General features: G+C 30.7%; 1 protein-coding gene, 1 long non-coding RNA gene and 1 other non-coding gene across 3 annotated transcripts; all 3 read left to right on the top strand.

Annotated features, from left to right (window-relative positions):
* The first annotated feature begins 2,383 nt into the window (after positions 1 to 2,383).
* On the top strand, positions 2,384 to 2,488 carry LOC112999835 (U6atac minor spliceosomal RNA). Its single transcript, XR_003265053.1, has one exon. It is a non-coding gene; the product is annotated as a U6atac minor spliceosomal RNA (small nuclear RNA).
* A 1,955-nt stretch (positions 2,489 to 4,443) lies between these two features.
* On the top strand, positions 4,444 to 5,310 carry LOC121173735 (uncharacterized). Its single transcript, XR_005889065.1, has 2 exons — positions 4,444 to 4,625; positions 5,192 to 5,310. It is a non-coding gene; the product is annotated as an uncharacterized lncRNA (long non-coding RNA).
* A 6,274-nt stretch (positions 5,311 to 11,584) lies between these two features.
* On the top strand, positions 11,585 to 19,621 carry LOC100813700 (PH, RCC1 and FYVE domains-containing protein 1). Its single transcript, XM_006599447.4, has 6 exons — positions 11,585 to 12,134; positions 15,802 to 15,888; positions 16,720 to 16,809; positions 16,945 to 17,031; positions 17,133 to 17,252; positions 18,006 to 19,621. Exons 1-6 carry the CDS (start codon positions 12,084 to 12,086, stop codon positions 19,482 to 19,484), a joined length of 1,914 nt encoding a protein of 637 aa, XP_006599510.1. The 5' UTR covers positions 11,585 to 12,083; the 3' UTR covers positions 19,485 to 19,621.
* Positions 19,622 to 21,782: the final 2,161 nt, after the last annotated feature.

Here is a 21,782-nt window from a genome sequence, read left to right as displayed (position 1 = left end):
AATATATTTTGATACATGTAAAAATTTACAAAAAAATATAATGTATATCCCACTATTTATTTAAAATATCATATTTATATTACAATACAAAAATATCAATATTTCATACTCATTTATACAATCAGTATGAATATAATAAAAACTATAATTTATTTAATTATTATATATACATCATTATTATATAACAATAACATCTACGATATTCGTATTCTATTGCTATAAGACTCAAATATAAATCAAATTTTCAACTATATTATTCGTTGAGAGATTCTTTTTACTAATTTCCTATAATGTAGTTATTGGTCTTCAAGCTCCGCTCTATTTTTTCATGGACTAACAAACAATCATTAATTCATTATATTGTACTATCTTTATAAATATCTCTAATAATTTTATTTTTCATGTGTGCAAAGCACATCGACAAATTTACTTTTATATTTTCTTCGTTGGATGTAAGTGTGACATATTAATAAATATTTTTAGGTAAAGACATATTAAGTAATATTTTTAATTTGATATAACTTATATATTATATATTATAGTATTTTAAAAATGAAATACATAACTTTTTTAAAAGGAAAAATGAGAATTCTATTTTCTAACAATAAAAACTAATAACTGGCACACCTCAAGAGGTGGTCCTTCCAACCATAAACATTGTATTGTATTGAAAAAGGAGAAGTCAATACATTTATTAGCTTATTTTCTGATCAACCCTAGTGTTTATAGGAGCAATATAATTGAACTAATTGTCATAATCAAGCAATATTCCATGATGTTATTAATCAATTATTAATTGAAACAGGTCCAAACCAATCATATTTTTCCTGAAAAAATATTAATTGCAATTTGAGTATCCCATCGTTCATCTCGGCTCGGCTAAAAGAATATTGTGTGTTGCAGAAAGATGTTAATAACCCCGCAATAATGTTGATGCTTCCTGAAAAATCTTTGGAGCAACAAGATGCACGAATAAGTATTTGAATGAGTATTTATAAAAATTAGAATAAAATTGATTTTTAAAATAATAATTTTGATTAAAATCAAATTTTTTGCATTTCTTCTAGAATTTCTTTTTAGCACCTCAATTTTACTACACCCACTAAATTTTTATTTTATTTTTTTTCAATAATATCGCTCTTACAAGTGAGTGTAGTATGATTACTTCAGAATTATTTTTTTCCAATAATATCGCTCTTACAAGTGAGTGTAGTATCATTACTTTAGAATTATGTTAAAAATGAAGTGAGTTTCATAATTTAAATTCTAAAAATTATATGCATAAAACCTTTTGTATTTAAATTTTGGAATTATGTAAATGCACACTGTTTGCTACACAATTAAAATTAATAGAAATGATAGTTGTGTTCACATGTGGAAAATGATATATTTAACGAGAAAACGAATATTTGATTTTCATTGTGCGTAAAAATTATCTTTGGTCATTGACAACTACATTATAAGCAAAATTAGTCTTTGACTCTCTGAGTCAAAAGACAACCATGATCTCAGGACAAAAAAATTAAAATGTTAGTAATAATGTATCTAAAACACTCTCTTTAACATCTTGTTCGATCTACTATTGTTTGAAATATTTTGAAAATTACAAAATTTTAGTTTCACTTTCATCTAAATTAGAAGAGAGACTTTCATCTTAATATACAAATAGACTTTTAGAAATTTAATCCTGAAATGTGGAATTGACTTTCAAATGTTTAATTCTGAAGCATATAGATAGACTTTTAAAGATTAAATTTTGAAACAACAAAACTATGATTATTAATAAAGAGCATTATTGAAAAAAAATAAGGGAGTGTGAATAACAAAATAAAAAAAATGATGTCTTAGAATGTGGGTATAAATCTCTCAATCATATAAAACTAGATTATAAAGTGACAAATGTCATCCACTTATATATATTATTTTGGTATCATTACTATACAACACACACATTAAAATTTCTCGAGCATGAAGTTTGCAAGATTTGATATATACAAGTAATTCAATAACAACCTGATGTGGTAGTCCAATAAGTCCAACAAGACTTACTAGGATAAGTTCTAATATTATCTTAAAATGTGAATTTGATTCTAATTTAATTATACAAAATCAGTTTGTAACATGTGGAATCTCTAACAGCAGGCGTAAAAAAGTTATTTCTTTGTTTCTTTTTTTGGTTTCAAGAAGGGGCAAAGCCCCTAAAAAAAAAATTTAGTTTGGTTCCTAGCCAGCATACTCGTGATGAGATCCATCATGTGAAAGTAAGGATTGAATTGACGACAACCCTTATTAATAAGGATGAACAACTGTTCAAGAGACACTCGAGTAAGGTCTTCCTAAAATGATTCTCCCAAACTATTTGCATAACTGAGTATATTTTAGTGAAAAGGTGAAAAGGAGAGATGATTTCCATCTCTCTTGACAAGGACGGAAACAATTCTCAAATCTGGTTAACACATCCGGTAAAGGCTACCCAGTACCCATCTTTCAGTAGATCCCTAACAACAATAACTTGGATTTTACTTTCTGGATCTCCCTTTTTTCTTCTCGCACCTCCCTTTTTTGCTCCTTGCACCTCCAAAGGACCCGAATGGACACAAATACCCTGTCTCTCCCAAGCAAACCAAGCCTCCACCAAAACCACTGTCGATTGTCAACCCAAACACCATTGTTGCAACCTCCTTACACCACCACCGAACCAGCCTAATGCAGAAAAGAAAGCACAAAGCCACCGACGAAGTTAGGAACAAAATAAAAGTTCAAGAATATACAATTTTTTATTCTTTCATAGAAGCCTTTCCAAAAGTATAAAAACATAATTCTGCAAAGGTCTTTTTAGAAGTATAAAACATAATTCCTGAAGAGCCTTTTCAGAAATATAAAAACATATTCTGGAAATGCCTTTTCATAACACTAATTTTTTTATAGTTGTGGAAAGGCCTTTTCAAATGTACAAAAATATAATTTAGGAAAAACCTTTCTTGAAATATAAAAAAATTAATGTATTCTAGAAAGACCTTTCTGAAAGTTATTTTTGTTCTTCTGGAATACACTTTTCTATATTTACAAAAAATTCTTTCCAGAAATATGTTTTTGTTTTCCTAGAACTGCCTTTCCAAAAAGGTCATCTAGGAAATACAAAAAAATAAAGGAAGTTAAGTGTATTTCAAAAAAATCTTTCTAGAAAGTATAACATGTGAAATTCCAGTTTGTCCTTTTTGTAAAATTGATACGAATTTTTTTTAAAATATGTTTTACAAATTAATGGTTCAAATAAGAATCGAACCTATTATTTTCGCATTATTAGCATAATGTTCTAATCAACCGAACTAATAAACCAATTATGTTATAAAATAATTAATGTCACTATATATAATACTAAAATTTCTAATATATATTTAATGCACATGTAAATTTACATAATAAATTTTGTGACAATTAATTTTTTATATATATAATTTGTAAATAAAAATTATAAGTTTAATAAAAATTTGCATATGTAAAAAAATAAAAAATTTGTTTAATTATCAATTGTTGTAATAAACATCTAAATACGTCATTCAATCTATGTAATACACATTCAAATACATCATTTAAATAAATACTAAATTTGTTTAACTATTAATTATTGTAATAAATATCTAAATACAACATTCAGTCAAATTTGTTTAATTATCAGATTTTGTAAATAAATTAAATGTATAAAAAATTCTAAATAAATTATAATTTTAAAAAAAATTCAAAACATACGGATTTGGTTCATACGGATTGACAATTTGTATGATTTGTACAGATTCATATGAATCATACGGATTATCAATCTTTATGAATCATACGGATTGTCAATTCGTATGTTTTGGAAAAAAAAATTCGCACCTCTTCTTCTCCGACAACAAAAAATCACTATTTCACCGTATATTCGTAAACAACACGTATACATCACCGGCGATTACAAACACTTACAAAAGGACACTAACGGAAGAAAGTTACACAAAGGGAGTGCGATTTCCCGAAAAAGAAAGGTGTTGCAGAAATGAAAAAACTAATTTGCTGTTTATAACCAAAAATATCCAGGACATTTTGGTGGGTATTTTTGGTATTTTGAAAAACTGTTGGGTGTACCAACAAAAATGATGGGTGTCCCAAACACATCCCTCATATGGCTCATGCTTGCATTTTTTTTTTTTAATTTCGGTTTGATATTCTACCCGTTAATTGGGTCTCAAATGATGGAGTTTTGTTTGATTTACATAAGGCCATTGTTTTTTGTTATTTCACACCTCGCTTCAATTTTTTAATTTCCGATAATACCCTAAATATTGATGAGTGTAGTTTCATTGTTGCAGAGTTTAAATTCTGAAACTAAGAAAAAATAATTTCCAAAATTTAAATTTCAAAATTATGTATAAAAAAATAGTTTTTAATATGCATTGTCAAATCATGCTCTAAAGTTACTATATTCTAATTTCAAACAACTTATGCTCAATTTTGCTTAGATAATTGTTCTCATATCAAATAATAGGAAAAAAGTTAAAATAGAAATTTTTATTTTGTTTGAATATATGAAGATAAGATGACTATCGGCTAGCATGAGACACTATAGGTATGAAACTTCAACTGCAAAGGTAAGGTTGAAGGAGATGTTTTGAAGACTATTTTGTCTATAACTTGCTTTTGTTTTAAAACCTTATTTTGTGTGTCAACTTATACTTTTGCTCTAGATCTGGATGCTTTTATGATTTTCTTTATGACAATTCATTTGGAAAACTACTAATCAATTGTGTTTCGTTGCTATTTTAGGTGCATTTACCTCAATAATACTATATTGAAAGTTAATTAGGAAGTAATAAAAAGAGGATAAGTAAGATTTGGTTGAAGCCGAAATACTTGTTTTCTGCCAGTTTCACTTTGACGCATTGCTCTAAACTTTAGGACAGAGATTACTTCGTCATATAGCAAGATAAATGTAGTTACTATAACAAAACTCCTATTGAACCATCTAAAAGATTAAGATGTATGGGACTGAAGAGATTACAAACGAAATTAATCAAGTTTAAACCATAAGCACCATTACGAAAAGTTTATTATCATTGTTAGTTTGGCAAATTCGATATGCATGGTCTTATTATTATCCTGCATTGCTTTCATTTTATGTTTCAGAGATTCTAACGTGGTGGAGCCAAATTTTCAGGTAAAGTGTCAGTGGGTGTATAATAATGTAGGTATGGAAAGAAAAGAACACAATAAAAGCCAGATTTGTCATACTGATGAACTGTAATAAACCATGGGTGTCACACTTTCAGATCTTCATTCCTTACATCTCTAATCCTTTTTTTTTGGTAATTATTATTCTAACTATTGTAAATCATATATTGAAAAGTTGATCAGTACTTGAGTTATATGCAGTTAAAGAGGTTTAGTTTGGGAGAGGTACTAATGCCATGGGAAGGAAAGGAATGTATGATTGTTAGCAAATAATATGATTGTTATCACATCTATGATTTTAAATTGTCGAGTTGTGGGTCATCATGAATGTAAAGTCCTGAAAAATCTTAAGTAAAAAAAAAAGTAGTAAAATGTATAGTAAGTATTGTTGTTGAAATCTGATTTTATAAACCTTAAAAATCTTAATGTTATGGCCGTTATTGCATTAATTTTAGACTGCAGTTTAATTAAAACCTTGATAATATCCTATATATACCCAAATTGATAAAATAGTGTTTTTTCCTCTCTTTCCATACCATACAATTAATATACTTTACACCCACTACCATTAACCTGAAAATTTGGCTCCACCACACATTATTGGAGTCTCTGAAACATAAAAGCAATGTAGGACAACAATATAATTATTGCTTCCAGTTGACGTATCTTGAAAGACATATCCACACCATGCCATTTCCATATTGAAAGAAAGAAGGATATAAATTTTATACATATAGGAGAAGCAGTTTCCATTTTTCTCCTAATTTTAATTACTTAGTTATATTTTATTTTTAATTTGAAACTTTTATTAAAAAAAACATAGTTGGGAACAGCACCCCATAATTCATAGAAATCAATCAATGGTGATTTTTTTTCTTACAGCACCATAGGTTTACTATCTTCCTTTCAAATATGTCGATAAAAAGAAACTGGCAACTATACTTTTGCTATTAGAAATTAAATGTAAACTATTATATAAAACTCGTGGTCTTCGTTAAAATTTGGAAAGCAAAGCTAGAGCTCCAAGGACCAGGAGTTGTTTTGTTGGTTTGTGTGATTTTATAATTAAATCTAGTGGGAACCTTTCATTTCGCCTCACAATTTTGGCATCTTGTTCGCAAATATTTTGAATTTTTGGAACCCCTAGTTCTCTTTCTTTTTCTCTTTGTTTTATCTTTCTTTTACATCCTTTGGAAGCTTTTCCCTTCTTGGATCTAGATTTTACTCATCTTTGCACACCAAATCAACAAAATCGGCTTTCAAGGAGATATATTCCCTATTGTTGTAGTTGTGTAATTTATAGGTCGCATTTTTTTACCTCTAAATCTATCCCTAGCCTAGATATACAGCATTTTATGAACAGTATTCAATCGAATTTAATTGAAGAATTTCATGATTTTCTAAAACTACATATAAAGAACACGGGACTAGTTGAAGTAAAGAACATGGGCAATTGTCTCAGTATTAAAATATCCTATAGAAGAAAAACTTAAATAACTAGCTAGCCTAAAAATCAAAATTTAGTTGAATTATTTTCTCTTCTTTAATACTCTTATTATTTTTATATTTTTGAAAAAAATATAAATATCTAATTATGTATTTCTATTTTTTTACAATGACGAAAACTACATTATTATTATTATTATGGTATTAAAATTATAATTAAAATAGTAAAAAAAATAAGAACAGATACAAATAATTAAACACTTAACTTTTGGAGGTAGAAATTAGTTGCAAGACTTATAGAACAAATAGAAACTTCTCACACAAGACGTTCTTGGCAAAGTGATAAACTTTAATTATGACTAAGTTTAAAATTAAGAATTAATCTTTAAAGAATTAAAATATGTAGAGATATTTCAAAGTCTCTCAGAGGAAAAAATGTCCTAATAATGATATTTATATAAAAAAAAAAGAACAAACTTAACTGGAAAAAAAACCAAGATATGTTTTTTATGAATGTGTATTACTTTGATGAATGTAGTATATATCATCTTATTAATACATTAATATGTACGGGATCATTTTGGATGAGCCAAAATCAAAGGGACCCATGCAATCACGCGGGTATCATACTAATTAATGTCTAAAAGTACATATAAAGAACATGTGACTAGTTGAAGTAACGAACTCCAATAAAAAATGTTAACTTGTACGAAAATGTTTTTGTCAAGTTGGCCCAAGCGTGTATTCCGTCAAAAACATAATTTATACATTTTTTAATTGTTTGATGGTAAAATCAATTACATAATATTTTTTGAACTTTATGCGTGAACAATAAATGATAGGTGGGCGCAACGGAAGCAAGGGTCAAAGGTCTCAAGATCAAAACTATACCATCTTAGAATGTGAGTTTGGATCTAACTCAACTCCAAAAATTAGCTCATAGGATGAGGGTTAGCCTCACCTTATAAATTATATTTTGAGATTATCTCTAGTTAATGTGAAACTTGAGTATTTCCCAATATTAATATTTACTTAAAAATGTTATCCATCTATGTATGAATTGGTATTTGGTGTACCTTAGACACTCACGAGGTAACTTTGGCTTAGTACCTTGTGGAAGGCCATGGTGTGATGGTAAACATAATGTTAATATTGTATCTAATCTTCGAAAGGATGTTTAAGTAACCAAATTTTGTTGTATTCAACAATTAGATTTGTTTATTGTGGTAGATACATGATTCCATGCATGAGTTGATAATTTTTACTGTGAAAGAGCATATATGCACATACAGTGGCAAAAAGGTTAGTAAATGACTATTTGGGTAGTTATGAGGATTGGTAAACGGGTGATTCTGCATAAAGACCAAGGTCATTACAAATCTTGGGTTGCAATGAGGCAGTGTCCATGTATGATGATGCTACTAGTTTATTTAACAACAGGTTGTTATTATATGAAATTATGAATTAATTTTAGCTGAAGACTTTAAATTAAAAGATTTAAAATACTTGTCAATTTTTTTAAGGTCAAAAGTTAAAATATATAACTTAAAAATAAAACATCATATAATATATATACACATACAATATTATAGTAATCCAAATCTCATAAAAATATACATATAAATATAAATCACATTATAAGGATAAATTATATAAGTTCTAAGTCACTCAATATTATACATAACTTTTAATAGAAAACAAAAACTGATAACACATCTTCACGCTAAAGTACACACATCAATGAATCCTCCAAAGGCAAAGAATCACCTCCTATCCATTTGCTCCTCACATATGTCAGGGGTTATCTCTTAGAAATTCATATAATAAAGCATATCATAATAATCATTAGTTCATCAACCATTACATAAAGGTTCAATCATATTACATAATCCTCATCATCAATCCATAAATTATTAAACATCAAAGTATGTCCATGACTCATCGAGTAACACATCATTCTCAAGACAAAATTATCAATGCACCTAGCCATGCTAGCTCTTGACTCTCGAAAGATTTCACCTCTTGAGCAATTAACCTAAGTACATCCATTAACATATTCACACATTGACCATTTAGGAAAACCCGAATTAATCCTACGGAGAAAGTGTGACTTTATTGAAAATAGATGAGCATGGGTAGTAACTTGCCTCGTTAAAACTTGCAAAGACCTTAACTTATCTAAGGATTCGTTCACCAATGCAATCTATAGGTCCATTCTTGTTAGCCATCATCAATAACCTCCAACACTAGGTTGAGGGCCACCAAGCACCCTCAACTTGCGTGCTACTCACATGCAATGTTATTCATCAAAGCATTTAGGTTATGATTATTCAAAATCAATATCATACATCATCACAAATTCATTCACCGATTTTAACACCATAAGAAGTCATAATATCATAGATTCACCATTCACATGTTCATCACTCTCATGAACTCACCTATGGTTCAACAAATATAGCAAGACATTCCAACACCTTGAAATCCTACAAACAACTCACTAAAAACTTATATGAATGTGAATCTCATGAATCTCAACATTAATTTAATTCTAATAATAAAACAATATCATCTCAACCACATCTCATATCATCATCGAGAAATCAATAAACACAATTTAAGACATCCATCAATAAACATAATTATGAGCATTTCTTACTACAATAATTATATACATGTATCATCACTTCAACAATTAGCATTTATGGGTCTTCTTCATGTACATAGAGTTACTCAACATAACATATAATTATTTTATATTAGTTTGTAAAACAAAGTTAATTATATGATAATAACACGACATCAACATCATACATCTCATTCAACTTATCACCAATTCATCACTCACATCTTGCTCAATTCCTCATCAATTCACTATTCATATCATTATCACCAATCACATGAACTCTCACATAGTTTATCTACACATCATGAGACTTTTCACACCACAAGTTTTCATGATCCAACACTATCAAATCTCAACATATAAAAGCATAAGAACAAATTCAAGGAATAGAGTTTTAATGTCTTTCTTGAAATATTCATAAGCTTAAGGACAATCCAAAGGAAAATATAAGAAGAGGTTTACCACTTGAGGAAAAAGATGTGTTTGATGTCACCATGTCAACACTATTCCCAACACTTTTCTCATTTTGCTTTGTGTTCTTACTCCATTTTTGCTTCAATGTGCTTGAAGTTTGCCACAACAAAACAAAGAACAAAAACTCGACTCAAATTTTCACTATAACTTAATAGATTCTCACTATAGTGAAAATATGTGATTTTAGTTGTAGCAAAATAATTTTAGTCGCAATGAAAAAAATTTCAACCATAGCGAAAATTTTAGTCGCAACAAAAATAATTTTAGCCATCATAAAATAAGGTTTGCAGAATCACGATTTTCTACTATTCTTGTCCTTCTAATAAGTTCCAATCTATATCTAATTCAAATATTTCATTTACAAACATGAACATCAAATTAAACAACATTAATAATCAAAAAATAATGATCAAATACATCAAACATACATGAGATTAAAGTTGGTTTAAGTTTCCATACCTATCAAACTCAAGGAACTCTCTTTGATATGAAGAAAGAAAGGAAATGAGGAAATAAATTTTCCCTCACCTTCACTATATTTCTACATCATTTCCACCACCCAAACCCCCAAAAACTAGCATAAAACACACAACATTAAAATAGACCACCTTTATGAAATTTTAAAAATTGTCTATGGAAGAAAATGAAAATAGAGGAAGAAAGGAAAAAAAATAAGGATTTCTTACCTCTGAAATTTTAAAACACATCAAGTTTTATTCTTAATAGTACTCTTTTTAATTATTTTGTATATTTTTAAAATAATAATATTAATACGTATGTTAAAGGAAAAACGTGTACGACAAGAGAAATATAAAAAGAAAATGTGTTAAGATGAATATAAAAAATGCTCTATAAAACAGATAGTAATTTCTTAAAAAATTTAATATGATCTTAAATTCTTAATAGATTTTTTTTCTGCAGTGAAAAATATTCTTCTTCTTCTTAAAAGCTTAACAATTAACAAACTTTTTTATACAATGATTTTGAAATGTATCTTAAAGGAAAAATTTATTTTAATTTTGATATTAGTTTAATAAAAAAATCCTTTATCATAAGTTCATATATTTTAATTAATTTATTTTTTTCAAAAAATAAAAGTCGGGATTTTTTTTGTCATTTTCTCATTTATTACAACCTTAGCCAAATATCAACATAAAGTTACCTGCTCTGTCCCCTTCAGATTACGTCCTACGTGTCTCCTTCCCAAACATGAAAATCTTTTTTATAAAATTCAAAATTATGTCACTTTTTAATCAACTGATAGTTTTAAAAGAAAAAGTCAGAGTTGTATTTTAGAAAATGTTATCTGGTTTCTTTTTCAACTACAATTTTTTATTGTTCCGTATAATTTCTTTTTCTTTTGCTAGTATTGGATAGATAAATAAATAAAATTATTATTTTCATCCGAAATGGTCCCATCACAAAAGTAAGCATGATTTCACCAAAAGAAAAATATATAAAAATAAACAAGTACTTGTCACCAGGAATAATTTTTTAATGTTTACATGATTTATTAAGTAAAAATTTAATTTATCCCTTTAATAAATATTAACAATTTTGATTTTATTAAAATTATAAACATAAATTTTGAATATATGCACAACTTTTATATAAGAATATAATTGATAAATAAATATTTTTATAGAAATATTTTCTTTATATAGTTTTTTAGAAAATGAATACCTTTTTTAAAAAAAATTAACGGACACTAAAAATATAAAAAAAAATAAACTCGAAAAATGTTTTTTTGATTTATATTGATTTTTTACCGCATGCATATTCCAAGTCGCAAGTCTAAATTATTCTAAATTATTAATTTTATTATTTTAACAATTTTCCGTCTTTCTTAATCTTTGACTAGGTGTACTTTACATCCTCCGATTCTCTCTCTCTTCACCTTTCAGTGTTTTTTTTCTCTCTCTCTCCTCTGTCTCCCCGCCGGAGCCCACTTTCGTCGCCGGTGTTTCCTTTCTGAAGCTGCTCTTCCGTTGCGAGCCACCGCGACCCTTTTGAGAGCCCTGTTCAACAAGCTCGAAAGTCCGGTTTTTTTCCCGATTCGGGAAAACTGGTTTGGTCTTTGACTTGGAACCGTGAGTGGAGTTGAAGGGATTTTTTTTTGGGTTCTGCGAAGAGGTGCGGATCCAGGAAGGTTCTAGAGAGAGAATACGAAGTGGGCTTTGTTGGTTTTTTAGAGAGAGAGAGAGAGGTTTTGGTTTTCATGTGAGGGTGAATGGTTGTGGAGAGAAGAAGAGGTTGGAGTTTTCTATGATGACCGGAACTGCGGCGAGTGATCGGAGAGGGTGGTGGCGCGTCGGTGAATCTCTCACATGGAATGGCAGATCTTGCTAGCTACGGGAAGGCCTACCGTGACATTGAACAACAAGTACGGTATTTCTTTCTTTCTCTCTGTCTCTCTCTTTCTATATGTTGGAAGTTATAAGTTTGGTGGCAAGTTACAATTTTTTTCCTCAAATTTTGATTGTTTGTATTAGTTTTTGTTCTAATGTGGGAAATGCTTTTTTTTTTTTTGTTAAATTGCTTTGTGGTGGTTAAGAGCATCTTCAATGGAAGTTGCTTCTGAGGTTCTTCAATTTGAGAACCAGTTCTTATGTAATTTCACCCTTGGAGTAATTGATGTCGTAGTTTTGCTTATATTAACAACTGTTTTTAACAGTTGGTAAGAATCGCGAAACAATTGTAGAACCTATTTTAAGTTCTTAAGAATTGCACCATTGGAGAAAACTTGTTGAAGTTCTTAAATCTCAAGTGACATTATAGAGTCCATCAAAAGTGAGTTAAGCAACTCCACCTTGATTGTACCTTTGGAGATGCTCAAGGTTATGAATTATGATCATGCGTGTGTGTTTCTTTTCTTTGTTTGGAGGGAGATGAGAGATATACTTGTGTATTGTCGTTGTTTTTTTTTTTTGACATTTTCATCTTGTGAATAAGAAGTGTGATTTTCGAACCTTGTAGGGTTTAGTTGACTAAACGAGTTAATGCTCTGTGGAATATGGAAATTGGAGATATGATTGCATGCATGCTTGTGTTTGAATGGAGGGGTGACTTGTTTTTGAATTATTAACAGCTTAGTCAGTGGATGCCTTTTGAGACCATATTTTAGAGATAATATCTTGATAGTGCAGCATTTTATAGTTGTCTTGGATCGTTTCAAGCAGGAAATTGAAGCTTGCATCAATGTTATTTATTTTTAATATCTTTTAGTACCTTAAATCTTCATAGAATCTTTTGTGCACAGGGTTGATTGTACTGACCAAACATTTTATGATCTAGTTCTAAATAGAAGCTGACTAAATCAAAATTCATCTAGTGAAATTTAGCCCGCAGCCACTGTTTATTTATTTTTTGGACAACACTAACAGGTACTGTGTACCTAGAAATATCTGTAGTTACTACAACATCTCTAACCTGTAATTTGGGTCAAAATATTAAGAAGAGAGATAGGCTTCTCATAGAAATTGAATCAATGTTGGGATGTACTGGATTTCTTATGGATTTTCACATAACTTATAGTATAAGGTGGCTTACATTATCATTCCTCCCTATCTGCTATATTTCTTGCGGAGTTTGAAATATGGACACTTCTGCTTGAGGTGTTGGAGTTTCTAAACTGGGAATCAATGTTGTCGAACTCGAGAGATTATGTAAACTTGTGAAGCTTTTGTAAACCTTACTTCTAAACTCACAAGAGTATGCCTAATAAATAAATAATATTTATAATGCCTATAAAAGTATTAAAACATAATTTAATGCCATATGCATTGTAAATATTCAATCATTCTAATTTTATGTCAAAGCAAACCAAAACAGTGATGACAAGGAACCAATGAATGAGGCAGATTGATTTGTGTTTTTGGGCTAGCTTCTACACTTAAAGGTGAAGCATATAAAAATCATTTTACCAAAGTTGGCCAAAGCATTTTAAGCTAAAAATGTTGCATTTTGGTTTGGGAAAAACTAATGTGATCCAGCAAAATCTCAAACTCGCCAATGTATAACCCAAGTTTACCTAATTCCACCCAAGTCTACTAACCAATGAGTTTTCATGCAATTCAACTCATTTCATCCATGTGGAAAAGTAAACCCATTCAACTATAGGAGTTTACTCGCAAGTTTTATAAACATGTTGGGGCATGCTTCCAACACTGACATTTTATGTCATGTGTTGGACATTAATCATTATGTATCGAATTAAAAAAAATTTTAAAAAAATTCAGCGTACACACTTGAGTCAATTCTTCCATATGGCTGGGCAATCAAAGGACACTAATACTTAAAAAAAATGTAAATTATATTCACTTCTCTTGGTACATGCTTATATTACATTCTCCTCCAGTCTTTTTTTAAAAGATACGCTTCCCTCCCTTGAAAGATAAATGTGTTTCATTTGAGTCTATTTTAATGTAAATGAGCTTTTTAGAGATTTTTTTCCCTTTTGTGCTCAACATGATTAATAGTTAATTTTAAACATCTAATACAAATCTTGTAGCTTTAGAATATGAAATAAAGATATTAGGTGAAATTTCAAAGCCAATAATAAATGTTTTTAAAACTTCATTCTATCCTTTAAAATACTAAAGTTTATAATAGGATAGTCAATATTAGTTGGTGGTGACGCAAAAAGTTGTAAAAGAAGAGAAAATATCATTGGGAGGCACATTCTTAATTATTTACCACTTTTAAGAGGTTTGTTTACATTGAAAATGACCAAATGTAGAGCATATTGTATACACTTTTAAGCGAGAAGAGTATTTTAAAATGATAGGAGGGGGGGTGGGGGGGGTGTAATTTAAACATTTTCTCAAGGCACAAAAGAGTAATTTACTTTACAAAAAATCATTTCTTTAACACTCACAAAAAATCATGTTAAAATATTAACAATTATTTGCCTTATTTGATTTCCGCTATCTAAAATAAAGTTTTCTCCTAAAAGTGTATTTGACTGCAACAACTAAAGCCTTATCCCATTAGGTGAGGTCAGTTGCATAGGTTGCACAAGACCATTGGGTTTGGTTAAAGACCAAATTCTCCAGAATATTATTCCCCATGAGATTCTTCTTAACAATTTCCTCTATTTGTCCTTCTTGGTTTCCTTCTACCCTTTTTCACAGGGCTAAAAAACAAAGTGTATACAATATGCTCTCCTTATTGTTTCTTCTAGTGACTTTTGCAAATATTCAAACCACCTTAACCAACAACAAAGTGTATTTAGAAATCTGTTGTTTCAATGTAACGTCAATCTACCCTTTAGATTGCTTCCACCTTTGGTATTGGAAGCTCTAAACTTCCGTTTAAAAGGGTGCAAACAGGTTTCCAAACACACTAAAATATGTGTTTGACTAGAATTGAAAAAGGTAGCTTTAGCATTAACATTAAGTTTCACTGTAAATTTGCTTTTGCAATAAAACTTTCAAACATAAACCACACTTCGTACCCCATTGCCCAGAGGCTCTTCGCTATGCGAAGGTATGGGGGAGGGATATTGTACGCAGCCTTACCCTTGCATATGCAAAGAGGCTGTTTCCGGATTCGAACCCATGACCAACAGGTCACCAAGGCACAACTTTACCGCTGCACCAGGGGTATTTTTTTGTAAGGCTCATGACTCATCATCATATGAAGGGGAATATACAAATCTTGGTTATCAATATAGATTTCATTAAACCAGCGTATAAACCAGCCATTAAACCACAAATCACTTTATTTCAAAATCAATTTTAACAAAAACAATTCTACACAATTAAGATTACCTAAAATCAAGTTTGCAAACACTCGTTCCAAAACATAACAATTTATCCTGTTTTGGGATCTTTTGTAAGAAGAGAAAGTGCTTAGATTATAAAATGATGCCTTTGAGTATTTTTTTGTAAGGCTCATGACTCATCATCATATGAAGGGGAATATACAAATCTTGGTTATCAATATAGATTTTTTAACTTGTTACTCATATTTAGTTTCATTTGACTATATATACTGCTGTGTCTGTTTGATCTTTACTGGTGTTTATATTGTAACTTTTCATTGTGCAGGTATTGATTGCTTTGAAAAAGGGTGCTCAACTTCTTAAATATGGTCGTAAAGGAAAGCCCAAGTTTTGTCCATTTAGACTTTCCCATGTAAGTTAACTGAAAGCCTTTTCAAGAGTGTTTTTGGATTCTCTACATCACATCTTTGTTAACTGCCTGGTTGGACAGTTCTTGATTGATTATGTGCTCATGACAAATAGCTGATATTGCATGTTTTTTATGCTATAACTATATGAGCAATATAGTATGGAAAGACTGTTAATTTGTATTGTCCTTATTTTATATGCCCTACGTCCGATGAGGTGTCATTTTGTTCTTTATCGGGATTGAAATTTCGACACTTTGTAGTAGGGAGTTCCCTTTAAATTGTAATCTCTAACTAACTTTCGTGTGTTGACTGTATTGTATAGCCTCCTAAACTTTTTATACCTATTTTCTGCAACTTCTTAATGCATAGGAAATAGATGACTGCACCTTGAAGTATTTTACTTTTACTTATATGCCACTTAAATTTCACTGTGTGGCTAAAATTGGTACTTACCTGAGTTGGCACTGCGAATTCTCTGGGTTCACTGCATTATAGTGGCACAATTCAGGTTAATTAGTATTATTACTATCCAGATCTTTATGATTTTGCATAGATTTTTATTAATATCCATGCTGAGTTTTCTTATTTTAGTAATTAGTGCTACTGCTAACAAGTAGAGGTAGTGTAGCTTTATCGCTGGAAAACATATTTCTTATTTGGTGTATGCGGTATGCCTTTACGGTTGTATTTATAAATTCAAAAATGCTAATAAAAATGCATCTTTTCTATTCTTCCTTGATTGTAGACTAAGAGTTGAACATTTATATATAGTAGGCTTGAAATTTTAAACTCTTGAGTTATTTCTATGTATAAACGTTATCTGTAAACTGCAGGATGAATCATCCTTAATCTGGATTACAAGTAGTGGAGAAAGAAATCTGAAGCTATCTTCTGTCTCTAGAATTATTCCTGGACAAAGAACTGTGAGATTTCTTCCCTTAAAAATCTAATTGCATATGATACCTTGACATTCTCTGTTATTAATAAAGTGATCTAAAAATTGTTTCACAAACTTACTCTTACTTGTTCTTGTTTTCATTCCCTTAATCTTTTGGCAGGCTGTTTTCCAACGTTACTTGCGTCCTGAGAAGGACTATTTGTCTTTTTCACTTATTTACAGTAACGGAAAGCGATCGCTTGATTTGGTTAGTGGCAAATTATGTGATTTCATGCATCACTAAATCATTATTTCTTTTCATTTTCTGTATTTTCATTATTATAATAATTTCTGTGTATTGCTATTCAGATTTGCAGAGATAAAGTTGAGGCAGAAGTGTGGATTGCTGGCCTCAAAGCACTGATAGCTTCTGGTCAAGGTGGTCGGTCCAAAATTGATGGATGGAGTGATGGGGGTCTCATTCTTAATGTAAATATACTAACTTGTGGTTTTTGTAGTTAAATTCATTTTGGTCACATTATGTTTCTTGTAAGTTGTTCTACTTCTATAAGCTGGAAAGGTGATAGATCTTAGTCTTAGGTTAATAGTCGTCATGCCATTTTCCTTAGGCAGCATTTGATAGGCATGCTAGAAGGGAATGGGAGAACATATGGGTGTTGTTCTATGTATTGTGCATTTTAAAAACGGAATGGTATTAGACATGAGGTTAAGAAGTGGTACATTTTGGTTCTACTAAAGATGGTGGTACCAAGAACAAAATAAAGCGGAATCATTTCATTTTGTTCTGTTTTTTCAATTCTTTTTTCTGTCTGCACACCAAAATGCTACAATAGAGTGTATATTTTGAACCAATCAAAATGGAGAGAACTTATTTGCTCCATTATAAGATTGATTATTTGTTGTTTCCTCTAAGGGAAACTAGTATTTATTTTCTCAGATCGCAGCTTAACCTGAAAGGATATAAATTGTGGTTTTATTTTATATATTTATTTATATCTGAAAGAGATTACCTCTCACTCATTCTCTGCTTCGGTTGCTATTTGGTGATTGTGTTGATTATGGTTTTATTTTATATGATGTGATTTTTTTGTGAAAAGGTGAACTGATTTTATACAAGCTTTCCTAATTCCTGTACCTTTGCTGTTGCCATTATGCTTCCATAGCTACTGATGAAATACATGATAAGTTGCTTACAATTCTCTGTGTCTCAAATAATATCAGGATAGCAGAGACTTAACATCAAATAATCCAAGTGTAAGTTTGGCTAGCACGTCACGAGGCATTTGTTCTCCTGACATTTCTGTGACTCTTCCAAATACTTCACCAAAGTCCTTTCGGTCTGACAATACAATTTCTGAAAGGTCACATGCGCCACCAGACCCAACAAACATGCAAGTGAAAGGATCTGCTTCAGATGTATTTCGTGTCAGTGTTTCCAGTGCCCCAAGTACATCTAGTCATGGATCTGCACCTGATGACTGTGATGCTTTGGGGGATGTATACATATGGGGAGAGGTTACCTGTGAAAATGTTAAAGTTGGTGCTGATAAAAATGTAAATTATGTCAGCCCCAGGGCAGATGTACTTCTCCCCAGACCACTGGAATCCAGCGTAGTTTTAGATGTACATCATATAGCATGTGGTGTTAGACATGCTTCTCTAGTCACTAGGCAAGGTGAAGTTTTTACATGGGGCGAAGAATCAGGAGGATGCCTTGGTCATGGTGTTGGGAAGAATGTGGTTCAACCTCGTCTAGTTGAAGCATTGACTTCTACAACTGTTGATTTTGTTGCCTGTGGTGAGTTCCATTCCTGTGCTGTTACAATGGCTGGGGAACTATATACATGGGGTGATGGTACCCATAATGCTGGGCTTCTTGGTCATGGCAGTGATGTCAGTCATTGGATACCAAAGAGAATTGCTGGTCCATTAGAGGGACTTCAAATTGCATTTGTTGCTTGTGGTCCATGGCACACAGCCTTGGTAACTTCAACAGGGCAGCTGTTTACATTTGGTGATGGAACATTCGGTGTCTTGGGCCATGGAGATAGGCAAAATGTTTCATATCCTAGAGAAGTAGAATCCTTATTGGGGTTGAGAACAATAGCTGTTGCTTGTGGAGTGTGGCATACTGCAGCTGTTGTAGAGGTTATCGCAACACACTCCAGTACAAGCATATCATCAGGTAAATTGTTTACTTGGGGTGATGGAGACAAAAATCGCCTTGGACATGGGGACAAGGAGGCACGCCTTAAACCAACTTGTGTGGCTGCACTTATTGATTCCAATTTTCATAAAATTGCTTGTGGGCACAGTTTGACAGCAGGCCTGACAAAATCTGGACGTGTTTTCACTATGGGAAGTACTGTTTATGGTCAGCTTGGGAATCCTCAATCTGACGGAAAGGTTCCATGCTTGGTCGGAGACAAGATTGCCAGGGAATCGATTGAAGAAATTGCTTGTGGAGCATATCATGTAGCTGTATTAACATCCAAAAATGAAGTTTATACTTGGGGGAAAGGTGCAAATGGGAGACTGGGTCATGGAGATATTGAAGATCGTAAAACACCGGCTTTGGTTGAAGCATTAAAGGATAGACATGTGAAATATATTGCATGTGGTTCAAATTACTCTGCTGCCATATGCCTTCATAAGTGGGTATCTGGTGCTGAGCAGTCTCAGGATAGACATGTGAACTAAAACTATGTTTTGGTTTTGCCTATCTCTTATGCTATTAAAATTATTCTAGAATCCACCTACAGTTTTTTTATTCAAAAATAAGTGTTGGAACTCTAAGATATGATATCAAGTTTATTTATGTAATTTGTTTGGTGACCTATTGTGAAAAATTTCTCTATTATTTACTCTCTTGGATTTTTCAAAAAAATTTGATATCAGAGTCAATGATTTGACTTAGTGACTAGCTTAGACGAGTAAGATGGCGTTGATGGATTCATGGATATAGAGTTCTTTGCATCAAAAGTCTTTCTGACGGGTGAATTCATGCATGAATGTCAGGTAGCAGAGTTGCAGGTGTTGCAATAGTACAAGATACTAGAACATATTGTGGCAATGGCTAGACAAGCCGGGGGCAGTAACGATTAAGCTCTAAGGGTCACCATGAAATATTCTTGGATTGAAAATGACTTCCGCTTGAGGGAAAGGCTAACATGTGGGAGAAACACAAAATGAGAGAAAGACTATTGAAAGACTATTGCAGTAACGATTAACCTCATGAAAATGACTATTGAAGCTCTAAGAGTTCTTTGCTTTTGGAATTTTCTCTTGGACCAGATACCATTCAAAGAATTTCAGATAATGTAAATGCACGGGGTTCTTTTTTATTTTTTATTTTGTGGCATTTATCTCAATATTTGGTTGATATATTGGAAACTTGATAGCGATTAGCTGATGTATCAGTCAACGGACCCTAGTATGGAAAAAGTGAAGACAGAATTTTTCCACAAACTAATGTATCAGCGTGAGTTTCCTTTAATTTTCTTTTGATTTAAATATTTTTGTGGACGTGTTTTCTAACCCATATTTTAAGGGTTGGCAGACTTGGAAAACAATTGCTTGGATTTAACTGAACTGGCTGTTTATAAGTGTTTTGTTTTTAGAATCATATCACATATATGTAGTCTGTTGATGAAGTAGATAGTGATGGGAGCTTATGTTTTGGGCAGAAATTGTGTCCTCAAACTTTCATGTGATACGACAAATTAACTTCTGAATTTTCACAATAATATTCTTCTATGCTATCATAAGAAGAAGAAAAAACCACCAATAACTTGTAGATGCATCTTCTCTTAAACAGGTGGTATTCTTCTAGACCAAAAAAAAAAAAAAAGGTGGTATTCCCTGTGTTCAATTATATCTTTTGGCTGGAATCTTCCGTGTTCATATGCTGGGGATTAAAATATTTAATAGGGATTAATTAACATGAACATATCCAGAAAATAAGCAGTGGAGGAGTAAAATAATAACAAGCTTAAACATACAAAATTATGTTAATTAAGAAATTTCATAACTATATTTTATATAAAAAATTAATTAACCTGTATATATAAATTTTTTAAAAGAAAAATATGAGAGGGAAACCATTCTTGTTTCATTTGATACTGCCATGTTAATCAATCACGTCTAATAAATATTTTCTTATATGTTGTGATTTGATTTTTTTTCTTTAATTAAGACATGGTTTTTAAAAAATTACTCTTACAAAATCTTACCATTCTTCAAGAAAAAAATTAGAATTTAAAATTAAAAAAAATCTAATTATATAATTGTGTAATAAAATGATTTCGTATATTAATTACAGGTTCATGAAGATATACTTCATATTGTAGCAACATGTTGTAATAACTAAAATTTCATCAGATAATTCGACAAAAAAATGATGTTAAAAATTTAATAAATAAAAAATATAAATATGATTCTATTTTTACATTATCAAGGGAATTTTTGTAATGTCATTAAATGACACGTGAGGTACCCATAAAAGGTATTTGAGTTTGTCACTTTAACGAGCACCATGCTTAGAAAAAGTCTATGTAAAACTAACACAAACAAGGCTTAAACATCATTTTAGCTACTATAAATTAGTGTGTTTTCTGCTTTAGTTTTTCAAAGTTTTTTATTTTAGTGCTGGTCAAACTAAAAAAAAAAATTTAGTTTTTATTGTCAAGTAAAAATATTAATTGACGACATAACATGGAATTACATTAACCGTTAATTAACTTATAAAAATTTTAACAATAAATAATATGCAATTATTTTTAGTAAATTATGTTTTTTTAAATTTCTCATCGGTTAATCTAACATCATCAATTATTTTAAACATATGAAAATGTAATAATTCAATTTACCAAAAAATTTACATATAATACCATGTCAAACTATTGATATTGTCGAGAGGACAATGAACTACCAACATCACTCTTACATAATCAGTAACCTATTGATAGTTGATAGCAAACAATAAATTCAAATATTAAA

The sequence above is a fragment of the Glycine max genome, chromosome 16 (assembly GCF_000004515.6).
Source record: "Glycine max cultivar Williams 82 chromosome 16, Glycine_max_v4.0, whole genome shotgun sequence".
Taxonomy (NCBI): domain Eukaryota; kingdom Viridiplantae; phylum Streptophyta; class Magnoliopsida; order Fabales; family Fabaceae; genus Glycine; species Glycine max.
This window is presented reverse-complemented; position numbering and strand designations above follow the sequence as displayed.